At 37.7% G+C, this 21,446-nt stretch overlaps 11 protein-coding genes across 11 annotated transcripts; 5 read left to right on the plus strand and 6 right to left on the minus strand.

The window, feature by feature from the left end:
- Positions 1-194: 194 nt before the first annotated feature.
- Positions 195-2,714, plus strand: SPOG_04406 (RNA-binding protein Mrd1; the record flags this gene model as incomplete). Its single annotated transcript, XM_013170483.1, has 2 exons — positions 195-323; positions 366-2,714. The coding sequence occupies 2 exons, from the start codon at positions 195-197 to the stop codon at positions 2,712-2,714; spliced, it is 2,478 nt and encodes an 825-aa protein (XP_013025937.1).
- A 362-nt stretch (positions 2,715-3,076) lies between these two features.
- SPOG_04405 (membrane transporter) lies at positions 3,077-5,281 on the plus strand. Its single transcript, XM_013170482.1, has 2 exons — positions 3,077-3,639; positions 3,703-5,281. Exons 1-2 carry the CDS (start codon positions 3,109-3,111, stop codon positions 5,176-5,178), a joined length of 2,007 nt encoding a protein of 668 aa, XP_013025936.1. The 5' UTR covers positions 3,077-3,108; the 3' UTR covers positions 5,179-5,281.
- A 174-nt stretch (positions 5,282-5,455) lies between these two features.
- On the minus strand, positions 5,456-7,406 carry SPOG_04404 (ATP-dependent RNA helicase Mss116; the record flags this gene model as incomplete). The annotated part of the gene is made up of 2 exons (XM_013170481.1): positions 5,456-7,061; positions 7,381-7,406. The coding sequence occupies 2 exons, from the start codon at positions 7,404-7,406 to the stop codon at positions 5,456-5,458; spliced, it is 1,632 nt and encodes a 543-aa protein (XP_013025935.1).
- SPOG_04403 (AP-2 adaptor complex subunit Alp3) lies at positions 7,336-10,620 on the plus strand. The gene has a single exon (XM_013170480.1). It carries the CDS (start codon positions 7,664-7,666, stop codon positions 10,271-10,273), a length of 2,610 nt encoding a protein of 869 aa, XP_013025934.1. The 5' UTR covers positions 7,336-7,663; the 3' UTR covers positions 10,274-10,620.
- A 67-nt stretch (positions 10,621-10,687) lies between these two features.
- Positions 10,688-13,383, plus strand: SPOG_04402 (RINT1 family protein). Its single transcript, XM_013170479.1, has one exon. The coding sequence runs from the start codon at positions 10,748-10,750 to the stop codon at positions 12,776-12,778; it is 2,031 nt and encodes a 676-aa protein (XP_013025933.1). The 5' UTR covers positions 10,688-10,747; the 3' UTR covers positions 12,779-13,383.
- On the minus strand, positions 12,017-14,080 carry SPOG_04401 (vacuolar membrane palmitoyltransferase). The gene is made up of 6 exons (XM_013170478.1): positions 13,874-14,080; positions 13,772-13,822; positions 13,614-13,709; positions 13,406-13,562; positions 13,198-13,359; positions 12,017-13,153 (listed from the first exon to the last, which is right to left on the minus strand). Exons 1-6 carry the CDS (start codon positions 14,001-14,003, stop codon positions 12,814-12,816), a joined length of 936 nt encoding a protein of 311 aa, XP_013025932.1. The 5' UTR covers positions 14,004-14,080; the 3' UTR covers positions 12,017-12,813.
- A 420-nt stretch (positions 14,081-14,500) lies between these two features.
- On the minus strand, positions 14,501-15,497 carry SPOG_04400 (peroxisomal ubiquitin-protein ligase E3; the record flags this gene model as incomplete). The annotated part of the gene is made up of 2 exons (XM_013170477.1): positions 14,501-15,405; positions 15,461-15,497. The coding sequence occupies 2 exons, from the start codon at positions 15,495-15,497 to the stop codon at positions 14,501-14,503; spliced, it is 942 nt and encodes a 313-aa protein (XP_013025931.1).
- Positions 15,158-18,189, plus strand: SPOG_04399 (lipoate-protein ligase A). Its single transcript, XM_013170476.1, has one exon. It carries the CDS (start codon positions 15,720-15,722, stop codon positions 16,818-16,820), a length of 1,101 nt encoding a protein of 366 aa, XP_013025930.1. The 5' UTR covers positions 15,158-15,719; the 3' UTR covers positions 16,821-18,189.
- Positions 16,676-18,067, minus strand: SPOG_04398 (TatD protein). Its single transcript, XM_013170475.1, has 5 exons — positions 17,985-18,067; positions 17,732-17,925; positions 17,447-17,645; positions 17,117-17,394; positions 16,676-17,049 (listed from the first exon to the last, which is right to left on the minus strand). Exons 1-5 carry the CDS (start codon positions 18,014-18,016, stop codon positions 16,817-16,819), a joined length of 936 nt encoding a protein of 311 aa, XP_013025929.1. The 5' UTR covers positions 18,017-18,067; the 3' UTR covers positions 16,676-16,816.
- Positions 18,145-19,839, minus strand: SPOG_04397 (glutathione reductase). The gene is made up of 3 exons (XM_013170474.1): positions 19,743-19,839; positions 18,424-19,683; positions 18,145-18,365 (listed from the first exon to the last, which is right to left on the minus strand). Exons 1-3 carry the CDS (start codon positions 19,792-19,794, stop codon positions 18,286-18,288), a joined length of 1,392 nt encoding a protein of 463 aa, XP_013025928.1. The 5' UTR covers positions 19,795-19,839; the 3' UTR covers positions 18,145-18,285.
- Positions 19,840-19,942: 103 nt separating this feature from the next.
- SPOG_04396 (phosphoprotein phosphatase) lies at positions 19,943-21,382 on the minus strand. Its single transcript, XM_013170473.1, has one exon. The coding sequence runs from the start codon at positions 21,212-21,214 to the stop codon at positions 20,219-20,221; it is 996 nt and encodes a 331-aa protein (XP_013025927.1). The 5' UTR covers positions 21,215-21,382; the 3' UTR covers positions 19,943-20,218.
- Between the last annotated feature and the right edge of the window lie 64 nt (positions 21,383-21,446).

Here is a 21,446-nt window from a genome sequence, read left to right on the forward strand (position 1 = left end):
ACGCCGCGTCCTAGTAGATGCTAGCCTGCATTTTCGTTCGAGTGCGTTCGATATGTTAACGTTACGCAATTTTACAAAGTATCGATATAGCACTTTGTCTTACGTTATTAACCATTGCTAGCCTTTCTTTTTCGTTCTCATTCCTGCCCTTAGTCCACTACTAGTTATAGGCATTGGCAATCTGGAAGCGTGTCATGTCGCGAATTATTATCAAAAACCTTCCAAGATACTATGAAAAAGAACAATTATCAAAATATTTAAAGTCCCAGTCCAACCTGGACGTTGAAATCACTGATATCAGCGTTGCGAAGACGAAAGACGGTGTAAGTCGAAGATTTGCATTTATTGGATTCAAAAATGAACAGGATGCCGAGAAGGCAGTTCGCTATTTGGATCGATCTTACATAGAAAGTTCGCGCATAGAAGCTCGTCTTGCACTGGACTATCAAACTGCAAATGAAAAATTACGGCCATGGAGCAAATATTCTTCCAAGACAAAAGAATTAAAGGCTATAGAACGGGAAAAAGAAGCACAGAAGCAAAAACTTTTAGAGGAAAAAGAAAAGGAACGACGTGAAAAGAATTTAAAAAGAAAGTTCATAGACACCCTCCAAGATGATAAGGCCCGTACTTTCTTGCAATTGTCCACAGCCACGAGTAAGTCTCGTACTTGGGACAATGAAGATTACACATTGAATCAGGAGCCTTCTGTTGCTGAGGCAAACGAGAAGGACGAAGAATATCAGGACCTTCCTTCCGCTAAACGACAGCAGACAGATGAACAGCTCGAACTCCAAAAGAGTGGTGCCCCCACAGTGATTGATGGACGTCCTCAAGAAAATCTAGAGTCAGTTGAAGGCGGTGATGAACCACAAGCTAGACATTCTGATTCTCAAGATAATGGAGATACTTCTACTACTGTGGAGCAAAAGCCTATGTCCGATGAAGAATGGCTTCGTCTTCACAGAACTAGAATTCGTGAAAATACTGAAGGAATGCCAACTACTGAAGATCAAACTGTCTCAGAATCCACCACTCTCCCCGAATCAACGGTTTCCGAAGTAGATAACTCTTTTGAAAAGAGCCATCCTTCATTTGAGGAAGAGGCTCAACCTGGTGTTTCTGACTATGATCAAGCCATCGAACAAATTCAAGAAACCAAGCGGTTGTTTTTGAGAAATCTCACATACAGTTGTACCGAAGAGGACATAAGCTCTCATTTCCAACCATTTGGTGCACTGGAACAAGTCCATATGCCTATAGATAAGCGCACAAATGTTCCCAAAGGGTTTGCATACGTAGAGTTCCGCGAAGCGGAAGACGCCGTTCAAGCCTTCCAAGAATTAGATGGAAGACCTTTTCAAGGCCGCTTGCTACACATTCTTCCTGCTAAAGCTCGCCACAATATCCTTCAAGATGAATTTGCTTTAAGTAAGCTACCTTTAAAAAAACAGAAGGAATTGAAAAGAAAGCATACTGCTGCAACAAGTACTTTCAGCTGGAACACATTGTACATGAACAATGATGCCGTGGTAACATCATTGGCTTCTAGGTTGGGTGTTAAGAAAACCGATATTTTGGATCCTACCTCATCTGACTCGGCAGTCCGTCAAGCCTTGTCTGAAACTCACGTTGTTCAGGAGACAAAGCGATTTTTTGAAGAACATGGCGTGGATTTAGATGCTTTCAAAAACAGTGCTCGTTCTGATAATGTGATTTTAGCAAAAAATTTTCCTTACGGTACTACTGCCGAAGAGCTGACCTCGCTCTTTGGCCAATATGGAGAGTTGGGAAGGGTCTTGATTCCACCAGCTGGAACTATTGCCATTATCGAATTTGTTAATACTCCGGATGCTCGACAAGCATTTTCTAAGCTGGCTTATAATAGGATCAAAAGTTCAATTCTATATTTGGAGAAGGCACCTAAAGACGTGTTTCAGACGGCCTTCAGAAAGACTCATGAACCGGAAGTTGCCGTTAAAGTGGATGCGATCACTGCCGAATCTGCGAACACGGCCAAGGAATTGGAGACTGAAGATGTTGATTCTCTCGATACTGCCACACTCTACGTTAAAAACTTGAATTTTTCAACCAAACAATCGGAGTTTCAAAGTGTTTTTAAACCTCTGGAAGGTTATCTGTCTGCTGTCATCCGTGCAAAGCCTGACCCGAAACGCCCTGGCCAGTTCCTTAGCATGGGTTTTGGGTTCGTTGAATTTAAAAATAAACAATGCGCTGTCGCAGCTATGCAAGCCATGAACGGCTTCGTTTTGGCTGGACACAAACTTGATATCAAGTTATCTCATCAAGGAGCTGATGCTGCAGCAGAAACGAGGAAGCAGGACTCTTCAAAACCGAAAGGTACAAAAATTCTTATTAAAAACTTGCCTTTCGAAGCTTCTAGGAAAGATATCCAGTCTTTATTTGGTGCTTATGGCCAGCTGCGTTCTGTTCGTGTACCACGGAAGTTTGATCGAAGTGCACGAGGCTTTGCTTTTGCTGAATTTGTCACTGCTCGTGAAGCGGAAAATGCTATGAACGCTTTGAAGCATACACACTTACTTGGTCGTCATCTTGTGTTGCAATACGCTTCTACTAGCGGCATGGATGATTTGCAGCATGCGATGGATAAAGCTGCCAAGGAAGCTCGTGCTGAAGCTGGTTCTACTTCTTTTACAGGCAAACGTCTTATCGAGACTGGCGAAAACGAGTGATTTTTGAATTTCAGAAAAGACATTAAAAATTTGGGATACCGGGTATAATGCGCATATAATTTCTTTTTTGGATTTCGATTATTGGGCGTCAAGGCGCATGATTATTGGGTATATGTTTGGTATAATAGTGTTTACGAAATGGATTTATTATTTTTCTTTTTTTGAAATTGAATAGTCATAGGACCAGTTTGAATCATTGATTCCTACGTTGGTGCATCCATAATGTATTAATAACAAAAAAATAAAATGTTAAGTCAAAAGTAGATAATATTAGAATGCTACATTAAAATAGTACAAAGGAAAACCGGTTGAAAGTTATTAGTCAGATTTTACTTCAGGATATGTATCTACATCGTCATAACCATTCACGAACAGACCTAAGCTACCGGTGAATATGGAAAAGCCTGATGAAAAAACAGAGAAAGGAAGCTCCACGGAAATCGTAAATTCTCCTGATTTCGTTGTAGAAATCAATGTCCAAAGTCAGGAGACTGAGAAGACAGTTCGTGCAGTACTGCATGAAATGCTACAAGCTGGGTTTGAAGCTGCCGTCCGACCTGGCACAGAATCCAGCCTATTTATATTGATTAAGGCTCCTTCGGAATTAGTCCTTCAATTAGTCAACAAAGATCGTTCTTGTTCGTTCCTCTACGGATCATTGAATGATTTGGATCATGTGCAAATTAACGACATTACACAGGTGGAAACAAGCGACCGTATTCGTGTTCTTTATGAATACATTACTGGTCTCAAAAAAGAGAATTGTCTTGGAATTGTTCCCAGTGAAAACCCGTACAAAGACATAATAGATATTTTTCCACTTCACAATGTTAGTATGGACGATAAATGGATATCTTCGTGGAAGTTTAAGTCATCCTTGAAAGTTCAAGATTTGGATAAGATCAAATCTGAGTATGGTTCTCAGGTAAGTTGTTATGATTGACGCGATTCTTTTTTCATTGGCGAGTAAAAGGTTAATCATCGTTAGATTGCTCTTCATTTTGCATTTCAAAATTTTTTTAAGAATATGCTTGCTGTATTATCCGTTTGGGGAGCTTTGGGTCACTATTCGTTTCAGCAATACTCCGTTATCTACTCCGTTGGAATGTCTGTATGGGGTATATGTTTCATCCAGTTATGGAAATATAAAGAGAATCAGCTGTCCAAGCGTTGGTCTACGAGATATAGTCAGTTTCACGAAAAAAGTAGAGAAGAGTTCCATCCTTCATCGGTACAAGTCAACAATATGTCCGGCACCGTACAATCTTACTATCCTCATTGGAAAGTGGTTCTTCGAAGTTTGATTACAACTGCTCCTCTTTTTCTAGTTTCAGGCGTTATTTTATTTATTCTAATATCAATTGCTTTTGCTTTCGACGTGACGCTAACTGAGGTTTATTCTGGTCCGTTTAAGCCAGTGGTCAGTCTTCTTCCAGCTCTAATCTTCCAAGTTTTCACTCTTCCTTTTAATATTATTTACACATTGGTTGCTCAAAAGCTTACAGCCTGGGAAAATCAAAGGACGAAAAACAAGTTCCAATCTTCGCTGGCCTCCAAGATTTTTTTGCAACATTTTATGCTTTCTTATACAGCGCTTATTTTAATCTCATACGTTTATGGTCCTTTTGGCGAACACCTAGTTTCGAATGTCTTGCAAAATAAAGCTGCGAACCTGACAATGAAGCTTTCTTTTATAACAGATTCTAAGTTTCAATTAAACCCTTTAAGACTTCGCAATCAGTATTTCTACTTCTTAACGAATGCTCAGGTTATAAATTATTTCACAAACCTCGCGCTTCCTCAAATTATTACTTATCTTAAATACTACGTGAAATCTAAGATTGGCATGAAGCGCTTGTCTATTCACGATGATGCTGCTGAGGCCGAGTCCCTAAATTTTATTCGGAAGCAATCTGAGCTTTCTACATATGACGGGTACAATGACTACAAGGATTTGGTATTGATTTTTGGTTATCTTGTTATGTTTTCTCCTATTTATCCTTTAGCTCCTTTATTTATGTACGCAAATAGCTATTTGATGATTCGCTCTTCAGTATACAAACTTTGTAAGTTGTCAAAAAGACCCGTTGCTGTACGTATCGAATCCATTAAAGATTGGAATCAGCGTCTTACTTTCATAAGTTGGTTGGGCAGTATTACGATGCCTTCAATCAGCTTTCTATATTCCCCTATGAAGACAATGACAAAACAAAAACTTTACTATTCTTTGTTAGTTGGTTTCTTCTCTGAACATGTATGGTTTTTACTTCGCCATACAATAACATCGCTTCTCCCAATTGAAGAAACCCCACGATTGCCCTTCCAAGAACGTGAACAGATACTACATGATAAATTTGAGGACAGTGTATATAGCACTGGACATCTACAAAGAACAAATCCTTTTGACGAGAGCCTTGAAGTATTAGCATTCTATCACTCGGCAGAATCAAAGAAAATCAATTAGGATTTTATTTTCCTGGTATCATTTGCTATAGTAATTACGGATATATTATATCTGATTAGACCAAAATAGGTTATGCAAGGCATTCCATTTAAACAGGTTATCCTGGATAAAATTAATGTAGATGGAGATGTAAGTTATAATGATTGGAAGAGTACTTCAATAATGCAAACCATTGTGCATATATTAAGAGAACGATCAAAAAAGAAACAGATTAGATCCAAAAAATCAAAGAACCGATAACCACCGTTTCCCATGTAGTCATAGCTTTCAGCATATATTAAAAATCAAATTGGCGCTTATATGGTTTATTTCCTCGGAAAGACTGCTTAAAAGAAGTCTGACGGTAACCACGATTCTTACGGTCGGGCATACGAGAAGATTTGTTTATGATGTTCCTGACATACGTACTTGACATCAAATCTTGTTTTGCAGCTGGTTCGTCTTCAAGTCCAAACAATTTCAAAACTAACTCATTCGAATTCTTCGTTTGTGAACGATCCTCGAATATTTGGGATTTCGCGGCGTATAAAGTCTTCAGTGTTTGAATACGCATATCACTAGAAATATCTTGCATATTCTTGTTATACTTGATTATTTCTTCATCTGATAGTCCATCCACTGAGTAGTCTTGAATAGGCAACTCAGAAAGGCTTCGTAAGAAGTATTGCTCTTGTTTAGGAACCACAAGGTAAGACTCACCACTCTTTCCGGCTCTTCCTGTACGACCTATGCGATGAATGTAGTCATCAACAGCTGAAGGACTAAAGATTTGCACCACCTGAGAAATATTGGGGAAATCCATTCCACGGGCAACTACATCGGTAGCAAATAAAATTCCTTTGGGAGCTCTACGAAACTTATCAGTAATACGGCGTCGTTCGCCTGTGGCAAGTCGGGAGTGTAGGGCATAACAAGGGATATCTAATTGACTCTGGAAAAGATCAGCAAGAAAATCGGCCATTCCGATCGTTGGTAGAAACACAATGATTCGAGGAGATGGCTGTTGAGAGAGTTCTTGTAATAAAGCAAGAGAGTCATGAAACAAAGAATCAAGTTCTGTCTTAACCACAAATTGAGGAACACGTTCGTGTGTGGGAGGCTCATTAGGATCCAAGCAGTTGACAATCTTAATTTTATTTCCAAGAATAGCTTCAAACACGTCTGATACTTTGGGCGGCATTGTAGCACTAAAGCAAAGTCTTCTGGTAAAAGGACGTGCAACATCGCGATGGATATCTTTAATAGTATCTGCAAATCCCATATCCATTAGTCGGTCAGCTTCATCTAAAACAAAAGAGTTGACAGATAACGCATTTCTCACTTCAGGGTTTGTTAGGTGATCATTTATACGACCAGGAGTTGCAATCAAAATATTAGCAAAACCTTTGCGGATTGAGTTCGATTCTGACATTTTTGAGTTACCACCAATGGTAAAGGTAGTTTTAATACCGGTACCTGGCGTCAGCTTCTTAGCCTCCTCAAAAATTTGTAAGGCTAATTCACGCGTCGGACTAAGAATAACTGAGTGAATTTTTTTCGAATGTAACGAAGGCTTTCCCTTTAGCATGTCCTTTATTGCGACCAATAAGAATGCTAATGTTTTACCAGTTCCTGTTTTAGCCTGGACAACCGCGTTTTCGTTATCCGGAAGCACTTCTTGAATAACGCGTCCTTGAACGGGAGTTGTCCTGGAAAACCCACGATCCGTCAGGTTCCTTTTTAAAGAATCAGGAATTCCTCTAATTTCAGAAAACAATACTTCAGTGGGTGTCTCAGTAGGTGTCTCAGTAGATGTCTCAGTGGGTGCCTCTTTGCTAGTTGAAACCGTCCGGTGGAAAGACTGAAACCGTAACGAAGGACATCTTTTTAAAGCGCTCACATACCTGAGCGATATTTTCATCATTTTGATGCCAAATATTGTCCAATTCTAAGAACAAATGGATCAGACCGAAAATTTTTCTTTTGGCAAGCAAACGGCAACCTGGGGTTTTCGGTTAATAAGTACTAGGACCAGCTTAGCGTAATTAGTTAGCATTCGTTGGTAAACAAAACTCTGGGATATTCTTTATTTCTTTTATTTCTTTTAATTTTTTTATATAAAAGAAAAAAAATAAGTAAAGAAACACTAGAAATACTCTGAAATGCTACGGCTGAGATTTTAAGTCGCGTTTTTCTATCTCAGAGCGGTTGTGTCCTAGCTACAGCAACAATTGGCTTTCTTCGTCCATATCCGACTTTCTTATTGTTTGCGATCAAATACGAGAATTTTGAAAACCCCGTAGCTCAGTAAGCCTAAGTAAACTCAATTGGCAGGTTGAAAGACTACGTTGAAAGAAAGGGTGTGAATCAAACTTTGAAGCGTGAAGGAAAGAACTATGGAATAATTGGGAGCACAAACATTCATGTTTAGAGGTTTTCATTTATTGTGAATTGGTAATTGTAATAGAAACGGTTTGGAAAAAGACAAAATTAGCAACTTTCAAAGATGGTTGTCAATAACCAAATGAAAGGGCTGAAAACCTTTATTTCAGACTTAAGGAATCTAAAGGAGAAAGATGAGGAAAAACGCGTAAATATAGAATTGGCTAAGATCCGAGCTAAATTTCAAAGTTCGACGCTTTCTGCTTACGATCGAAAAAAGTATGTTAGTAAACTCTTGTATATATACATGTTGGGATACCCTATATCTTTTGGTCACTTAGAGGCTGTCAAGCTTCTTACCGCTGCAAAGTATAGCGAAAAGCAAATTGGATATCTGGCGGTTGCTCTGCTGCTGAACGAAAACCATGATTTAATTAGATTGGTCATTAATAGCATCAAGAAGGATTTACTGAGTTTGGACTCATACAAAAATTCTATAGCATTACATGCTGTCGCTAATTTTGGCGGTCGTGAAATGTGTGAGACAGTATATCCAGAAGTTCAGCAGCTGCTTATGTCTGCCGCAACTGAGAATATTGTTCGTCAGAAGGCGGCTTTGTCTCTGCTTCATATATATAGAAAGTTTCCTGATATAATGGATCCAGACTTGCGAGAGCCCATAATTATGCTCCTTGACGACGATGACTTGAATGTATCCCTTGCAGTATCAACATTTGTGCTCTTGATTGTCTGCAGAGAACCATCCCTACACAACCTTGTTTGTAAAAAGGCAATTCATAAACTAAAATTGATTGTTTCCGGAAGGGGATACTCATCGGACTATGTTTATTATTCTGTTCCATGTCCCTGGTTACAAGTTAATCTTTGCCGCATATTGCTGGCTTGCCATAAAGAGGTGATTGATGATAGTACAAAGCGTACTCTCATTCATGTTTTAGACCGAATGTTGAGCATCTTTGACGATATTAAAGAGACTCAGCATCTCAATGCGATCAATGCTATTCTTTTTGAAGCGATAAAACTTGCATTCGCTATTGATGATTCTGGTTCTCTTTATCAAAAATGCATGAATTGCCTTGGTAAGATGATTGCCGACAAAGAAGCAAATGTACGATATCTAGCGTTTGATACTACAGCTTACTTAATTTCATGCGGGCATCATATACCTTCTCTTAAAACACACAAAGAACTTATACTATCTTCACTACGTTATAAAGACGTCTCTCTTCGTAAGAAAAGTTTAGAACTTTTGTATATGATGTGCGACGCTGAAAATTCTAAATCTGTAGTGGATGATTTACTGATGTACCTACCCTATCTTGATTCTGTTTCTCAGGAGGATCTAATTTCTAAAGTCGCCTCTCTTACTGAGATCTATGCTGACGATTATAAGTGGTATGTGGATGTCAATTTACAACTGCTTCGTGTTGCTGGAAGATCTGTGAACGATGATGTTTGGCATCAGTTTGTTCGTGTTATCGTGAACAATGAAAGTACTCAGCAATATTCCGTCCGTAGACTTTTCAAATTACTACAATCAGATTCAACTCATGAGTGTCTAGTAAGAAGTGGTTGCTATCTGTTGGGGGAATATGGGTATTTAATTGCGGATGAGCCAGAAAGCGGACCTCTGCAGCAATTTCTAACCGTCTATAAGAAATTGCATGCGTCTTCTACAAGAACGAAAGTTCTTTTACTGACAGTATTACTAAAATTGTCGAATTTACAGCCTGATTTGCAGAAACGCGTTGCATCAGTTTTTAAGCAATATTCTGTTAGCTTGAATACTGAGATACAGCAGCGAGCTTGTGAATATTTACAGCTTTTAAGTCTGCCAAGTGACTTTTTATCTATTGTTTGTGAAAAAGTTCCTGTTTTCACGATCCCAGCGAAAAGCCAACCGTCCTCTTTTATTAGCAAGTCGGATGTTTCACTAACTGATTCTCTAAACTCAGTTAAGGAATTTGATATTTCTTCTAGCCTTTCTGGATTTTACCGTCTATGCTGGAGAGACAAAGGTATATTGTATAGGGACTCTCAAGTTCAAGTGGGTGCCGTCATGGAATTTCATGATTCACAAGGGTATCTTTCATTGTATTTTGAGAACAGGCAAAAAGAAACGTTTAGCTCGTTTTCAGCTACTTTACTTAGGACATTTCCCAATTTTCAGGTGGATGCTTCTTTCACTGATTCCATTTTCTCTCCAGATAAACAATTGCAGCAGAGGTTTTCGATTGATCGACTTGATGGATTATTTGATCCCCCTATTTTGCGCATATCATTTTTGGCAGGTGTAATGAGATCAGTCAATCTATTACTGCCTGTCGTTTTGAGCAAATTTATGCTACCGACGGTCTTTGATGGCTCTACCTTCTTCCAAAGATGGGGAAAAATGGGTTTGGAACGAGAAGCTCAATTGACCTATGGCTTAAATGGTGTGCACAGTAAACTTGATGAAAGACGATTAGTGAAGATTATTCTTGGACTTAATTGGGGATTATGTCCAGGAATTGATATGAATCCTACTAACATTGTTGGTGCCGGCATTCTCCAAGTGAATGCTCAGAATATTGGATGTTTACTTCGACTCGAACCGAATTATCAGAAAAATATGATTCGTCTATCTATTCGTTCGACGAATACGACTGTTGCGAACGTCCTGGCCACAAATATGCAAGATATTTTAAAAAATTCATTTCATTCAGAAGCATGAAAACCGATCTTTTACGCTTTTATATTTATTTAATTCCAACCGCCGAGATCATGCTGAAACCGTTAATGCATTGAAATAATATTCTACAATCAGTTTCTCGAAAAAAAAAAAAAAAAAAAGAAAAAAAGCAGCACATCCTCTCTGCAAGCCTTTAACTTTATGAATGAATCTTCCATTGTATATCAAAAGCGCCAATAGTATATTCTATATGTTCAATGGGCAAATCGACCTCATAGAGTTTATTTATATTTATTATACTACATTTTTTACTGTTGAATAATAGCAACGTTTGTGGTAAAAATTGAAATATACCTATATTACTGACCTTCATTTAAATGTAAATAAGATTATACCTTGTAATATTATAGTTATATCTATGTGCTAATAATACTAATGAAATATGCGTAAAAACAACGTCTATTAATTATAAGGTGAAAAAGAAGGGATTTGAGTTAGGCATTAGCTGTTATTGGCATGAATTTAACTTTTAGTGACTTTATTGATTTACGAATTCGACAGCCTTACAAAAGAGATGAATTGACAAAGTTTGTTCAAGACATTGAGCAACTGCAGCTCCCAGATTTTGACTCATTGCCTGAAATTACAGAAGAGGAAAAACAAATTATACGGGAAGATTTCGAGTACAAAAAAGCAAGAATTGGATTAGAAGATGCTTGGCTAGAAGCGTCAGAGGCTGAAGAGCCAGTGCCAATTCTCAGAGATACGGTAGTTATTTTGATGGAAGTTAAGGATTTCATTAAGAAAGTTAAAGATGATACTTCGGATGATAACATATTTGCTTTGGAAAAAGATTGGCATCGATTGTCAACTAAAGAAGACCAGGCTGGAATCTTGCCAAACTGTATCCTCAGTATGACAGAAATACTTTTTACAGAAAAAAAGGAGAGTGCTCAGCAAAAGCTAAAAGAAATCATTCGTGAAAGACTGAAACTTGATTTCGAATGGCCTTCTCTAGACGGTAACAAGTATGCAGTATCGGTATACAAAAGCTTCGTCGACTATCTTCGATCCGTCAATGCTTTTTCAAATGGAAATTCTGGACATCCTTTATTCTTGGAAGTTTTTGTTGAACCCTATGCAAATCAGTTTCGCTATCATTTCATGTCCAAAAGACAAACAAATTTAATCTCAAAGCCAGAGTGGTTTTATGAATATCTCTTAAAAACTTTTCGTTCTTTGAGAGCTTTTTTCTTAAATCTCAGAAAATGTGAAGCTGACTCTTTTTTTTTTCTATTCTCTGACTTTATCCTTATGCTTAATGACCTTGTCAAAGAGAAGCTTTCTCACATTGCAAAATATGATGATTATTTAGTTCACCTAACTCACGAAACCCTTCATTATACAGTACACTTAAAACAATATTTTGGTTCAGATCATGATTACTTGATTGATTTTCTGTTTTGTCAGCCTTCTATTTATGATAAGTGGCTCAACCTTGAAGCTCAGCAAATGAATGCAAAATTAAATGATATAAAATCGTCCAAAGATGCTTGGGATATGGCGGTTGATCAGGCTAATGACTATAACTTTACGGTTCCAACAAAGACTACTATTCGTTTTCGAGACATGATGGAATCAACGTATGCTACACTCCGGCTGTTACCTTCTTTTAAGTATAAAAGGGATTTTTTTGAAAAGGTTCAATTGGAACCGTTGCAACAGTACGTTCAGTGGCTTCAGTCTTTCTATGAGGCACATGAGAGCTCCCAAAGTGAAGCATTACCTGGATCATTACAACTAGGCCGTCAAAATGAAACTACTGAAGTAGAACGTATGTGCAAATTGTATAGCAATTTTCATCTCTTAAAAAATTGGATCGATGATTATGAAGATGAAGAAATATATATTGAGATTGGGAGTCATTATGGTCATAAAGAACATTCTGCCTTTTTCGTCATGAAGAATAGAATCGATGTTTTGAAGAAAGGATCATTCCGACTCATTTTACGTGCAGCAATTCAGATGCTGCAGCCTTTGGTTAATGACTACGCTGACATCGATACGTGGGTAATAAAGGAACAACCATTAAATGTTGATATTGCTACATCTCCCGTATCCTCAGAGATACTGAAAATTCAAAGTTCTTTAAGGAACCTTATAAGAACGTTAGAAAGTCTTCTTTCCGGTGCCTCGTTGCGTGAGGTTATATATCAATTAGGAATAATTGTCGGAAACTGGTTTGTTAAAATCATAATGTCCCATCAATTTAGTCTCCGCGGTGGTATACAGTACACAAGAGATATAATGCAGATTCTATTGGAATTTTCATACTATCCATTACTAACTTTTAAGAAATTGACATCATCTATTGAACTGCTGTCATTGGATCTGGGCAAAGAAATGACCATTAGAAGTTTTATAAAAGCGATTAAGGATGATAATCATCAAGTTGTTGACCAAGTATTGAAAGAAAAAGGGATTGAGCTTCAATATTCAGAAGTGCTTGATGTTTTATATCGACGAGTAGAGGCATGGAAGGATTAGAGTAATCCTAAATTATTATAAATTACTTATTACCTCTAGGGAGTAGAAGTGGCCTTTAAGCGCATTTTGTGCAGAAAAGAAGGATTGTACTCATAGTGTATACCATTACCAGGTGAACGACGAAATGGTAAAAACCAGTCATACCAATGATCGCCCATTACAGATCTCCAGTTTTTTGAATACCCCAAATCCCAAGGAAGGTCGCCCGGATCGCTTTGTACATGAACACGACTGGTCATTTGCTCTGGAAAAAACACACTAAAGTGATAAACCTTCGACTTCCACTTTCTTCCTTCATGGCTATTCATGTTTAATAGTAGAAAAACAGTCTGTCGAAGTAATAAAGCACCCATGAAAAGAACGCCAAAGCCAGAACTAATTATGTTAAATACGAAGGTACAAAGTTTGTGAAAACATACGATATTAAAACAAAGATCCAAGTTCCAGGAAGGCTTCGATATTCTCCTTTACGAGCGTACATTATTGCAGTGCTAATCAAGACAAAAAGAGATGCAATGGTTCCATAAAATAGAAATTGATAGAAGAATTTGTGATTGCTAAAACAAATATCTTTACCAACGCTATTACCATTATTAGCTAGAAGGTATAATCAAACAAACAACGTACAACGCACAGTAATGATCAAATTTTTTGATGCATTTCATACTGACTCTGCTGTGATGAGATCTATCTGGTAGCCAACATTTACATGTTCCACATATACGAGGGGCGCCGTTTGGGCCACAAACAAAGATTGTAGTTGTATCATCGTAGTAATCCAAAGCTTTTAAGCGTTAGTAAATCTGCTAAAATTATTTTGTGATAAAGCACTTACTAATATCACCACAATAGGACGGATTTGAGAACAGAACTCGAAAATAGGATAAATAGCTTAATCCCACGCTTATAAAAAACAAGATTACGAATGTAACTTTCTGGTTAATAATACTGCTATGAAGGAAATGACCGATCATTGAACTTCATAAAACATACTTCCTGCTCCCATAGCCCTGTATCCATTTTTTACTTTTATATTGGAATTAACTAAATAGATAATTAGTTTGAAGAAAAATTACAGTACGTTCATTTACATACCACACACTAAAGCGACATAGACCCATACTATATAACCGGTCACCAGTAAAATCGCAGTTGGGTACACAACGCCCAGAAACTTTTGGATTTTTGAAAATTTCAACTGTTTGTCAAAATCTGTCGGCGGCATACAAGACCTAATGTCAAATGCAGCCGTTTATAAATTTGAGGGCTGTTGTTGTCTAAATCAAAAGGAATGAACTCAGTATACAAAATGTAGTTATTTTTTATAAACCTAAAATAGCTCGAAAGTTTCTCTAATAGAAAGAATAACTATGATTCACTTTAACATTAAATGTAGTAAAGATAATTGACCTAATATACTATTACGATCTCTTTAATGAGATCCAAGCAGAAGTCAAGGATGATGCACTCAAAAATTGATTAATGAATCATATTGTGCTGTATATCAACCTATTGTACTATTTAGAGAATGGAAATAATATTAGCAGCCTGTAATCTAGCTGCCCATCACATTGGAGTCATACACATGAGTAGGCTGGATTGTATAACAAATGTCAGGATTTAAAATCTTTTACTCCGCTTAATGTTCTTTGCTATCGATTTGACGACAAATGCATATCAGATCTACTTGTACCGTCAACAAATCCAGGTAAGAGGATATGTCTATCGAAGTAAAATGAGCTTAGAAGGAGAGGAAAAAGATCTGCATAAGGGACATTCTGGCTTAGTTTTCGTCCAGTTAAATATACAATGCCAACAGTATATATGCCCGCATTCAGTCACTGTAGGTCTATGTATCCATTCCATACATAGAGCGCATTTTCTAGAGGGAGCAGGTATAAAAGGAAATGCTTTAGGATCCTCTAGTGTTGGAGGTTCTAATGACCAAGAGTCTTGATCTGTCTCTGGATTAAGCAAATGCTTGCCTCGTTTTGTATTCCTCAAGAAGGATATCGCAAGTTTTATGAAATGATAAATTATAAGCAGCAAGAATTCCTTACTTGGAAGATTTCTCCTTGAGGTATCTAATGAAATATAATGAAAGCCGAGTAAGAGTTGAGAAAATGATCGACAATGATGCTTGTTAATTAAGAATAAAAGGCGGATGATGGAAAAAATACGTGATAGAGCTGGCATCCATTTTTTGAGAAAAACCAGTAACCTTGTAACAAGTTCATATTTCGTATGCGAGCTGTCTGAATGATCATGATGTGAGCCATGTGTGGAGCTCATACGTCTGACACTATGCTGACCCCATTTTTTTAATAGCAGGAGTATTATTTCGGATCCTAAATTGAATAGGATTTCATAAGTTTGTTGCTTTGGCGATACCTTTTCCAAGGCAGACCTGCCATTAGATTTCACCAACAGTATTCTAGATACTTCATTACCCAGGGATTCACGTCCTAAACTTGACAATTGGTAAAGCAAATTCGCTAAAGTACTGAAACACTCTTGTGGGACGCTGGAAACCCAAAGAGGTCTTGGAGAAGTCAGTGTTTTCAACGCTGTTTCAATCTGACTTCTTAAGAATTGTGTACATAAACCATCAATTTCATTTGAAAGGACTGTATTTGTTAGTTTTGGGTTCAAAGTATAAGACAAGACGAAATTGGAATTTACCGATTTGAAGAGGACTAGCAGAACTGAACAACTCCATGCGTACGAAATGGTAATTTAACAGGTTTAATGAATGACTTGGCTAATAAAGAAGTATTTATCAAACTATCCGCAGCTAAATTTAAATGAAAATTTTTGAATTCTTGAGAAATAGAAAAAAAGGCGCAAAAATTACTGAAGACAAAACAGCTCTGAGGAGTTAAGGAATATTCATCTCCGGAAATCCAGATAACCAAAGGCAAAACGCTGACAGATATATTCAATGAATTTAAGGACACAGTTATTATCTGAAACCTCGAAACAATGGTTTAGGCTATTACATGCTAAAGTTATCGTAAGTAAGTCAGTTGACCCATACTTTAACTTGGCTCTTGAAGACTTTCTGTACTCCAACAGTAAATCTCCTCGGTCTTTAATTATTTATACCAATACCCCTAGTGTGATTATTGGAAGAAATCAAAACCCTTGGGTAGAATCCAATGTGAGAAAATGCAGGAGCAATTTAATCAACATTATTCGTCGGAAATCAGGAGGCGGTACTGTATTCCATGATTTGGGAAATGTGAACTATAGTCTTCTCACAGACCGAAACGAGTTTTCACATACCAAGGGTGCTGAACTGATAATTAAGGCTCTTCAAGAATTAAACGTAGGAGCAGAGCTTAACCAACGTCATGATATTGTTTTAAAGGAAACGAAGCAAAAAATAAGTGGCTCCGCTTATAAAATCAGCAAAGGGAAAGCTTACCATCATGGGACCATGCTTCTGAAATCGGATTTGGGGGAGATTAGTAAGTATTTGAAAAGTTCAACGAATGGCATTATCTCAAAAGGTGTTTCGAGTACCCGATCTCAGGTTGGAAACGTTGAACTTGCTCGAATAGATTTTATGATGGAAGCAATTTTAAGCTTTTTACGCTACGACTTTGCTCGGCATTCACCTAAAAATAACTCTAGTATTTCTCGCTTTAATGATCTTAAAAGCATAGACTCTATTCCGGAAGACAGCATTATGTTTGTGAATTCAGATGATCTTACTGGTGTGCCGCATATATTGAGAACTATGCAGGAGCTCAAATCGTGGGATTGGACTTTTGGACAAACCCCATTCTTTCAGCAATTTTTAACTACAAAGGATTTACCTATTGGTGACCACATGGTTGCACTTAATATATCTGTACGACATGGAATAATTGAAAACTTCAGTTTTTCAAGTTCAAATGATCACCTTCAACAAGAAATTATGAATTATCCTTGGAAAGGAATGGCATATGAATTGGGATTTGTCAATTCTTTTACTATAAATAACACTCCAAGCTCAGAAGCACTTGTTGTTCTCGATTGGGTGTCCAAAAATATCTAGCCCAACAAGGAAATACTATTTTCCCAAATTTTATCAGCTAATTCTTCGAGATCTATTCCTTTTATCTTGGCTACAGCTTCTGCAACGACCACGGTGTTACATGGTTCGTTCCTTCCTTTAACCATACATCCTTCTTTAAATCTCTCTTTTTTGCATGTATCAAAAACGTTTTTGGAATCCAAGAAAGCATGGCCAGCATGCGATGGACGTATCTCACACCAAGGGGCATCTGTAGAATCCAGTTAGAATTTTTTTTTTCAAAATTATCAATAATTGATATAGCATAGAAAACGTACCCGTCTCTAATAACATTTTGTCCAAAGGAATTGCTTTTACAACTGCAACATTTTCAGGCGTTTTTAATGAGCAACCGTTGACTCCAACATATAGGTCATGATCGACACATTGCTGCATCTCCTCGATCGTTCCGGTGAAAGAATGTACAACACCTTTTTTAGGTAGATTTGGTAAATATTTTTCGAGGATTTCAAAAAAGTCTTTGGCTGCATTCCTTGAATGTAAAAATAAAGGCAATTGCATTTTGACGGCAAGCTTTAATTGTTCTTCAAAGTATCTTTTAATGTTAAAAAAGGAACGCTAAATTCACTTAATAGTAGGTTACTCACGTTTTCTGTACTTCTGCTGGAGCATAATGAAGTCTGTCATAATCTAAACCAAATTCACCAAACGCAGCCACTCTCCCTGTTTTCTTTCCTTCAAGTACCAGGGCTTCTAATTGATGGAGGTAGTCTTCAGGTCCCTGAGGATTCTTATTAAAGCACTCGGCCTGACAAGGATGCACTCCAATTGTACATGTAAAAGAATCTGCAAGTTAGCTTCATACTACCATTGAAAAAAACGTCAATTTTGTTTATGTATGTAACCGTTGATCGCTTAGGTTTTTTTCATACCATGTTGGTTTGCAAGCTTTAAAGCTTCTCTTGAATTTACGACATTGTCACCAGTAATCATCATTTTTTGGACACCTTTCGACAACGCGCGAGAAAGGATAGCGTCAAAATCATCTACATGGCGTTGTTTCTCATGATAAAAGCCTCGAAAAACAGGATCTGTTGCGTTGAATCCAATATCGTAAAACCGAAGACTAACAAATAAATCAGTATTAGACACGATCAAATTGCTTTACTTTTTGTATCGTATTACCTCTTTTGAATTGCCTGTTTTACCTGAGCCATACTTGAACAGGAAATTAAGGATGATTTTTGATTTTTTTATTCCAATGAAGTGAAGCTGAAAGAAGAACTGGGCACTGACAACTACTTCTATTTTAAAACTAGTTCATTTCTCGTATAAAAAGTATTTACTTTCTTAAACGATATATTATTTAGTAAATAAATTTCTCTCAATATTAAATTTTTACAAAATCTTATTCTATTTGTGTCTCAGGTATATAAGATTGAAAAAGGAACGGACAAATGGATTAAAATAGAAAATGTGAATATGTTTAAACTAAAGTTACCAATTCCTCTGCAGAAGTGGGATGAATTGCGACGCAGTTATCAAAGTCGGATTTGGTAGCACCCACTATAGTATGTTAGCAACAAACTTGACATAAAGAAAAACAAAAAATAAAATCACTTACTCTTAATAGCTACACCAAAACCTTGAAGAATTTCAGCAGAAAAGTCACCAACCAAGTGCAAGCCAACGACCTTTTCAAGAGGACCAGCACATACTAATTTATAAGTAGTAGGAACCTTATCCTCTTCTTCAACCAAAGCATAATTGAGACCTCTAAAAGTGGATTTGTAGACCTTAATCTGGTTTTCGCCATATTTATCAATAGCTTCTTGTTCAGTTAAACCGATGGTACCAGCTTCGGGATGAGTAAAAACAACAGAGGGAACATTAACATAATCCAAATGAGCATCCTTAACTCCTCCAAAGAGTCGATCAGACAAGCGACGACCAGCAGCAATGGCTACAGGGGTGAGCTCAAGCTTGCCAACAACATCACCCAAAGAAAGGATAGAAGGAACATTTGTGCGCTGGTATTCATCGGCAATTACATAACCACTAGGAAGGGTCTTAACGCCGGCCTGATCAAGACGTAAACCCTCAGTCTTGGGGGTACGACCGACGGCCCAAAGGAGGCTGTCGACATCTAAAGTAATTTGATTGTTATGAAGACGCAATTGAGAAGAAGGAAGCTTTTCAACCTTACTAAACTCGTGATAATTACTATGGATTTGGATACCAATGTGTTTAAAGTACTTCATAATTTCATCGCTGATGACTGGATCAAAACGGCGCAAAAACTTATCTTGGCGAATAAACAGGTGGGTTTCTGTACCAAGAGCAGCAAAAACACCAGCCAACTCTATAGCAATGTATCCAGCACCGACAACAGCAACCTTCTTGGGTTGTTCTTCCAATTCGAAGAATCCATCACTGTCAATACCGTATTCGGCACCGGGAATATGAGATGGCCAGATAGGTCTACCACCAACAGCAATGAGAATGTGTTTTGCAGAGAATGTTTGAACGCCAGAGCCGTCCAACATATCTACGGCAACTTCAGTGGGTGAAACAAAGCTAGCATGACCAGAAATATAGGAAACACCATCCTTGTCGACATTACGCTCATAAATTCCATTTAGTCTTTTAATGTAAGCATCTCTCTTCTTTTTTATAAGACCCCAGTCAAAGCGGCCAACGTTGCTCTCTGGGAAACCTTGTTGGGGCGCCGTTTTCATCTTGCCAACTAAATCGGCTATATTCCACATAATTTTTTTGGGAACACAACCATAGTTCACGCAAGTACCACCCAAACGGCCAGAAGCTTCAACCAAAGCTACCTTGGCACCATATTTGGCTGCACGTCGAGCAGAGGCAAGACCACCTACAAGAGCATACGTATTAATAACTCCTATCAAAATTATTCAATTCAATAACACATACCGCTTCCACCGCCAATAACTAAATAATCAAACGCCTTTGTAGTAGGAGGCATATTTCTTCGCTTAATGTGTAAGGGAAAGGTACTTTCTACTTCGCATTTACATCGCTCTGCATGTAGCGTTGCAATACAAGGGTAGGGTTATGATATGTTAAAATCGTTTCGCTAATCTTTTGCTACTACGGCAAATTATTAGTAAGGATTTGAGAGATGTTAATGAAGTAAATAGATTTGTAAAATTAGATGTTGATTTCTTTTCTAAGCTTGTTATTATACATAGGAGTAAAAGTACGAGTAAGAGATTTAGGTAAAGTAACGAATGAATGAAAGGTTTGTAAGCGATTCCTCCATCTATTCACATCTTTTAATTTTGGAGTGTAAGAAGGACAATTATGAATACAATGAGGAAATCTCAAAATAAAAAACTGTTGAAAAGAGAGACGACATAAACAAGTAAGAATATAACGGATTGTATCCGTTATATGACTTTTCGAACAGCATCCACACGAGATTGCATAACGCTCAGAGCAGGACATACCCACTCAAGGCAACTGCATTGCATTCCTTGCCATCGGTAGGAACCAATCTTTGAATTGCACTTGGGACAATCGAAACGACCCTCTAAATTTCCTTGTTCTAATTCAGGCTGCATCCAACGAATAGGCTCAAGAAAGTAATGAGTACAGCGGACATTAAGCGGTTTATTCTTTGGTTCATGAGGAATAATATAGTCAGAGGATGCAAGTATAAATCTGCACTTTTTACAACGAACTTCGGTTTGTCCTGCGCGAGCTCGAACGGACTCAGTGTAGGTTACATCAGATGGCACTCTGATGTTTAGGACAGCAAAATCGCCGTACTTATGGAAGAGCCATAGTCTATACGGACGTTGTTGTTGAGAAAGCTCAAAATGACATTCATAGAACACGTGCAATTGCCTTAAAAAGCTCGGATTCGGAGAAATATACAAGCGTTTGGAACAAATATAACTTAAGGCTTTCTCGGGATTCCATTCATTTTTCTTCATTAAATAAGCTGCTACTAGAGTGACGGACCTAGATACGCCAGCGAAACAATGTACAAGAACACCAGACTTCGAAGCAACGGCTTGATCGATAAATTTAATTGATTGCGAAATATGTTGCAGAATGTTTTGCGAGCTCCCATCCTCGACAGGAATCCACAGATGGTGACTGCTTGGTAAGTTTAGTTTTGGGTCTAAACTCATAGCACTCAGCACGTATTGTATATCGTTCTTTTCCAGTAAACTTTTCTGTGAAGCAGCCTTCCAACTGCTTATGTAGATATATTCATCAATTTTGGATATTTCGTCTAAAGAATCTGCGTAGCCGACCTGCTTGATAGCTTTTTCCATGGATCCATCATGTTGGAGGGCAGCTTCTGCCTCTTGGACGGAAGAATGAATCTCACTGAATACAGGCTGCCATGTCGGTTCATCTTGATGCAGTTCCATTTTGCAGTACAAGTCTATTTCTCTTATTTTAAAAAAATGATGAATTACAAAGAAAACGCGAACAAAAACCAAACAATTTTAATAATACAATGCTCCAAAAATGCCCAAATATCCCAAAAAAGCTGTCTTTTCCTCTTTGCGAGTTCGTTCTCTTAAGGATTACCTGTTACTTGGTAGGGAGGGTGCTAAAGTTGTGGCTGTTACCTGGTGGCTTTCGAAAATCAATCGATGC

This window comes from Schizosaccharomyces cryophilus (assembly GCF_000004155.1).
Source record: "Schizosaccharomyces cryophilus OY26 unplaced genomic scaffold supercont4.9, whole genome shotgun sequence".
Classification (NCBI taxonomy): domain Eukaryota; kingdom Fungi; phylum Ascomycota; class Schizosaccharomycetes; order Schizosaccharomycetales; family Schizosaccharomycetaceae; genus Schizosaccharomyces; species Schizosaccharomyces cryophilus.

What these genes read in the sequence shown, in the direction of transcription:
- SPOG_04401 (XM_013170478.1), bottom strand. Translation starts at nt 14,003, where the DNA reads ATGCCGCCGACAGATTTTGACAAACAGTTGAAATTTTCAAAAATCCAA. An exon ending in CTATGTCGCTTTAGTGTGTG is followed by an intron (nt 13,823 to 13,873) that starts GTATGTAAATGA and finishes TTATCTATTTAG; the next exon opens with TTAATTCCAATATAAAAGTA. An exon ending in CAGGGCTATGGGAGCAGGAA is followed by an intron (nt 13,710 to 13,771) that starts GTATGTTTTATG and finishes TTAACCAGAAAG; the next exon opens with TTACATTCGTAATCTTGTTT.
- SPOG_04402 (XM_013170479.1), top strand. Translation starts at nt 10,748, where the DNA reads ATGAATTTAACTTTTAGTGACTTTATTGATTTACGAATTCGACAGCCT.
- SPOG_04398 (XM_013170475.1), bottom strand. Translation starts at nt 18,016, where the DNA reads ATGGCTCAGGTAAAACAGGCAATTCAAAAGAG. An exon ending in AAACAGGCAATTCAAAAGAG is followed by an intron (nt 17,926 to 17,984) that starts GTAATACGATAC and finishes TTTATTTGTTAG; the next exon opens with TCTTCGGTTTTACGATATTG. An exon ending in CCAGCAGAAGTACAGAAAAC is followed by an intron (nt 17,395 to 17,446) that starts GTGAGTAACCTA and finishes TAACATTAAAAG; the next exon opens with ATACTTTGAAGAACAATTAA.
- SPOG_04405 (XM_013170482.1), top strand. Translation starts at nt 3,109, where the DNA reads ATGGAAAAGCCTGATGAAAAAACAGAGAAAGGAAGCTCCACGGAAATC. An exon ending in AATCTGAGTATGGTTCTCAG is followed by an intron (nt 3,640 to 3,702) that starts GTAAGTTGTTAT and finishes AATCATCGTTAG; the next exon opens with ATTGCTCTTCATTTTGCATT.
- SPOG_04397 (XM_013170474.1), bottom strand. Translation starts at nt 19,794, where the DNA reads ATGCCTCCTACTACAAAGGCGTTTGATTATTTAGTTATTGGCGGTGGA. An exon ending in AGTTATTGGCGGTGGAAGCG is followed by an intron (nt 19,684 to 19,742) that starts GTATGTGTTATT and finishes ATGCTCTTGTAG; the next exon opens with GTGGTCTTGCCTCTGCTCGA. An exon ending in TTTTGGTGTAGCTATTAAGA is followed by an intron (nt 18,366 to 18,423) that starts GTAAGTGATTTT and finishes AACATACTATAG; the next exon opens with TGGGTGCTACCAAATCCGAC.
- SPOG_04396 (XM_013170473.1), bottom strand. Translation starts at nt 21,214, where the DNA reads ATGGAACTGCATCAAGATGAACCGACATGGCAGCCTGTATTCAGTGAG.
- SPOG_04399 (XM_013170476.1), top strand. Translation starts at nt 15,720, where the DNA reads ATGAATTTAAGGACACAGTTATTATCTGAAACCTCGAAACAATGGTTT.
- SPOG_04403 (XM_013170480.1), top strand. Translation starts at nt 7,664, where the DNA reads ATGGTTGTCAATAACCAAATGAAAGGGCTGAAAACCTTTATTTCAGAC.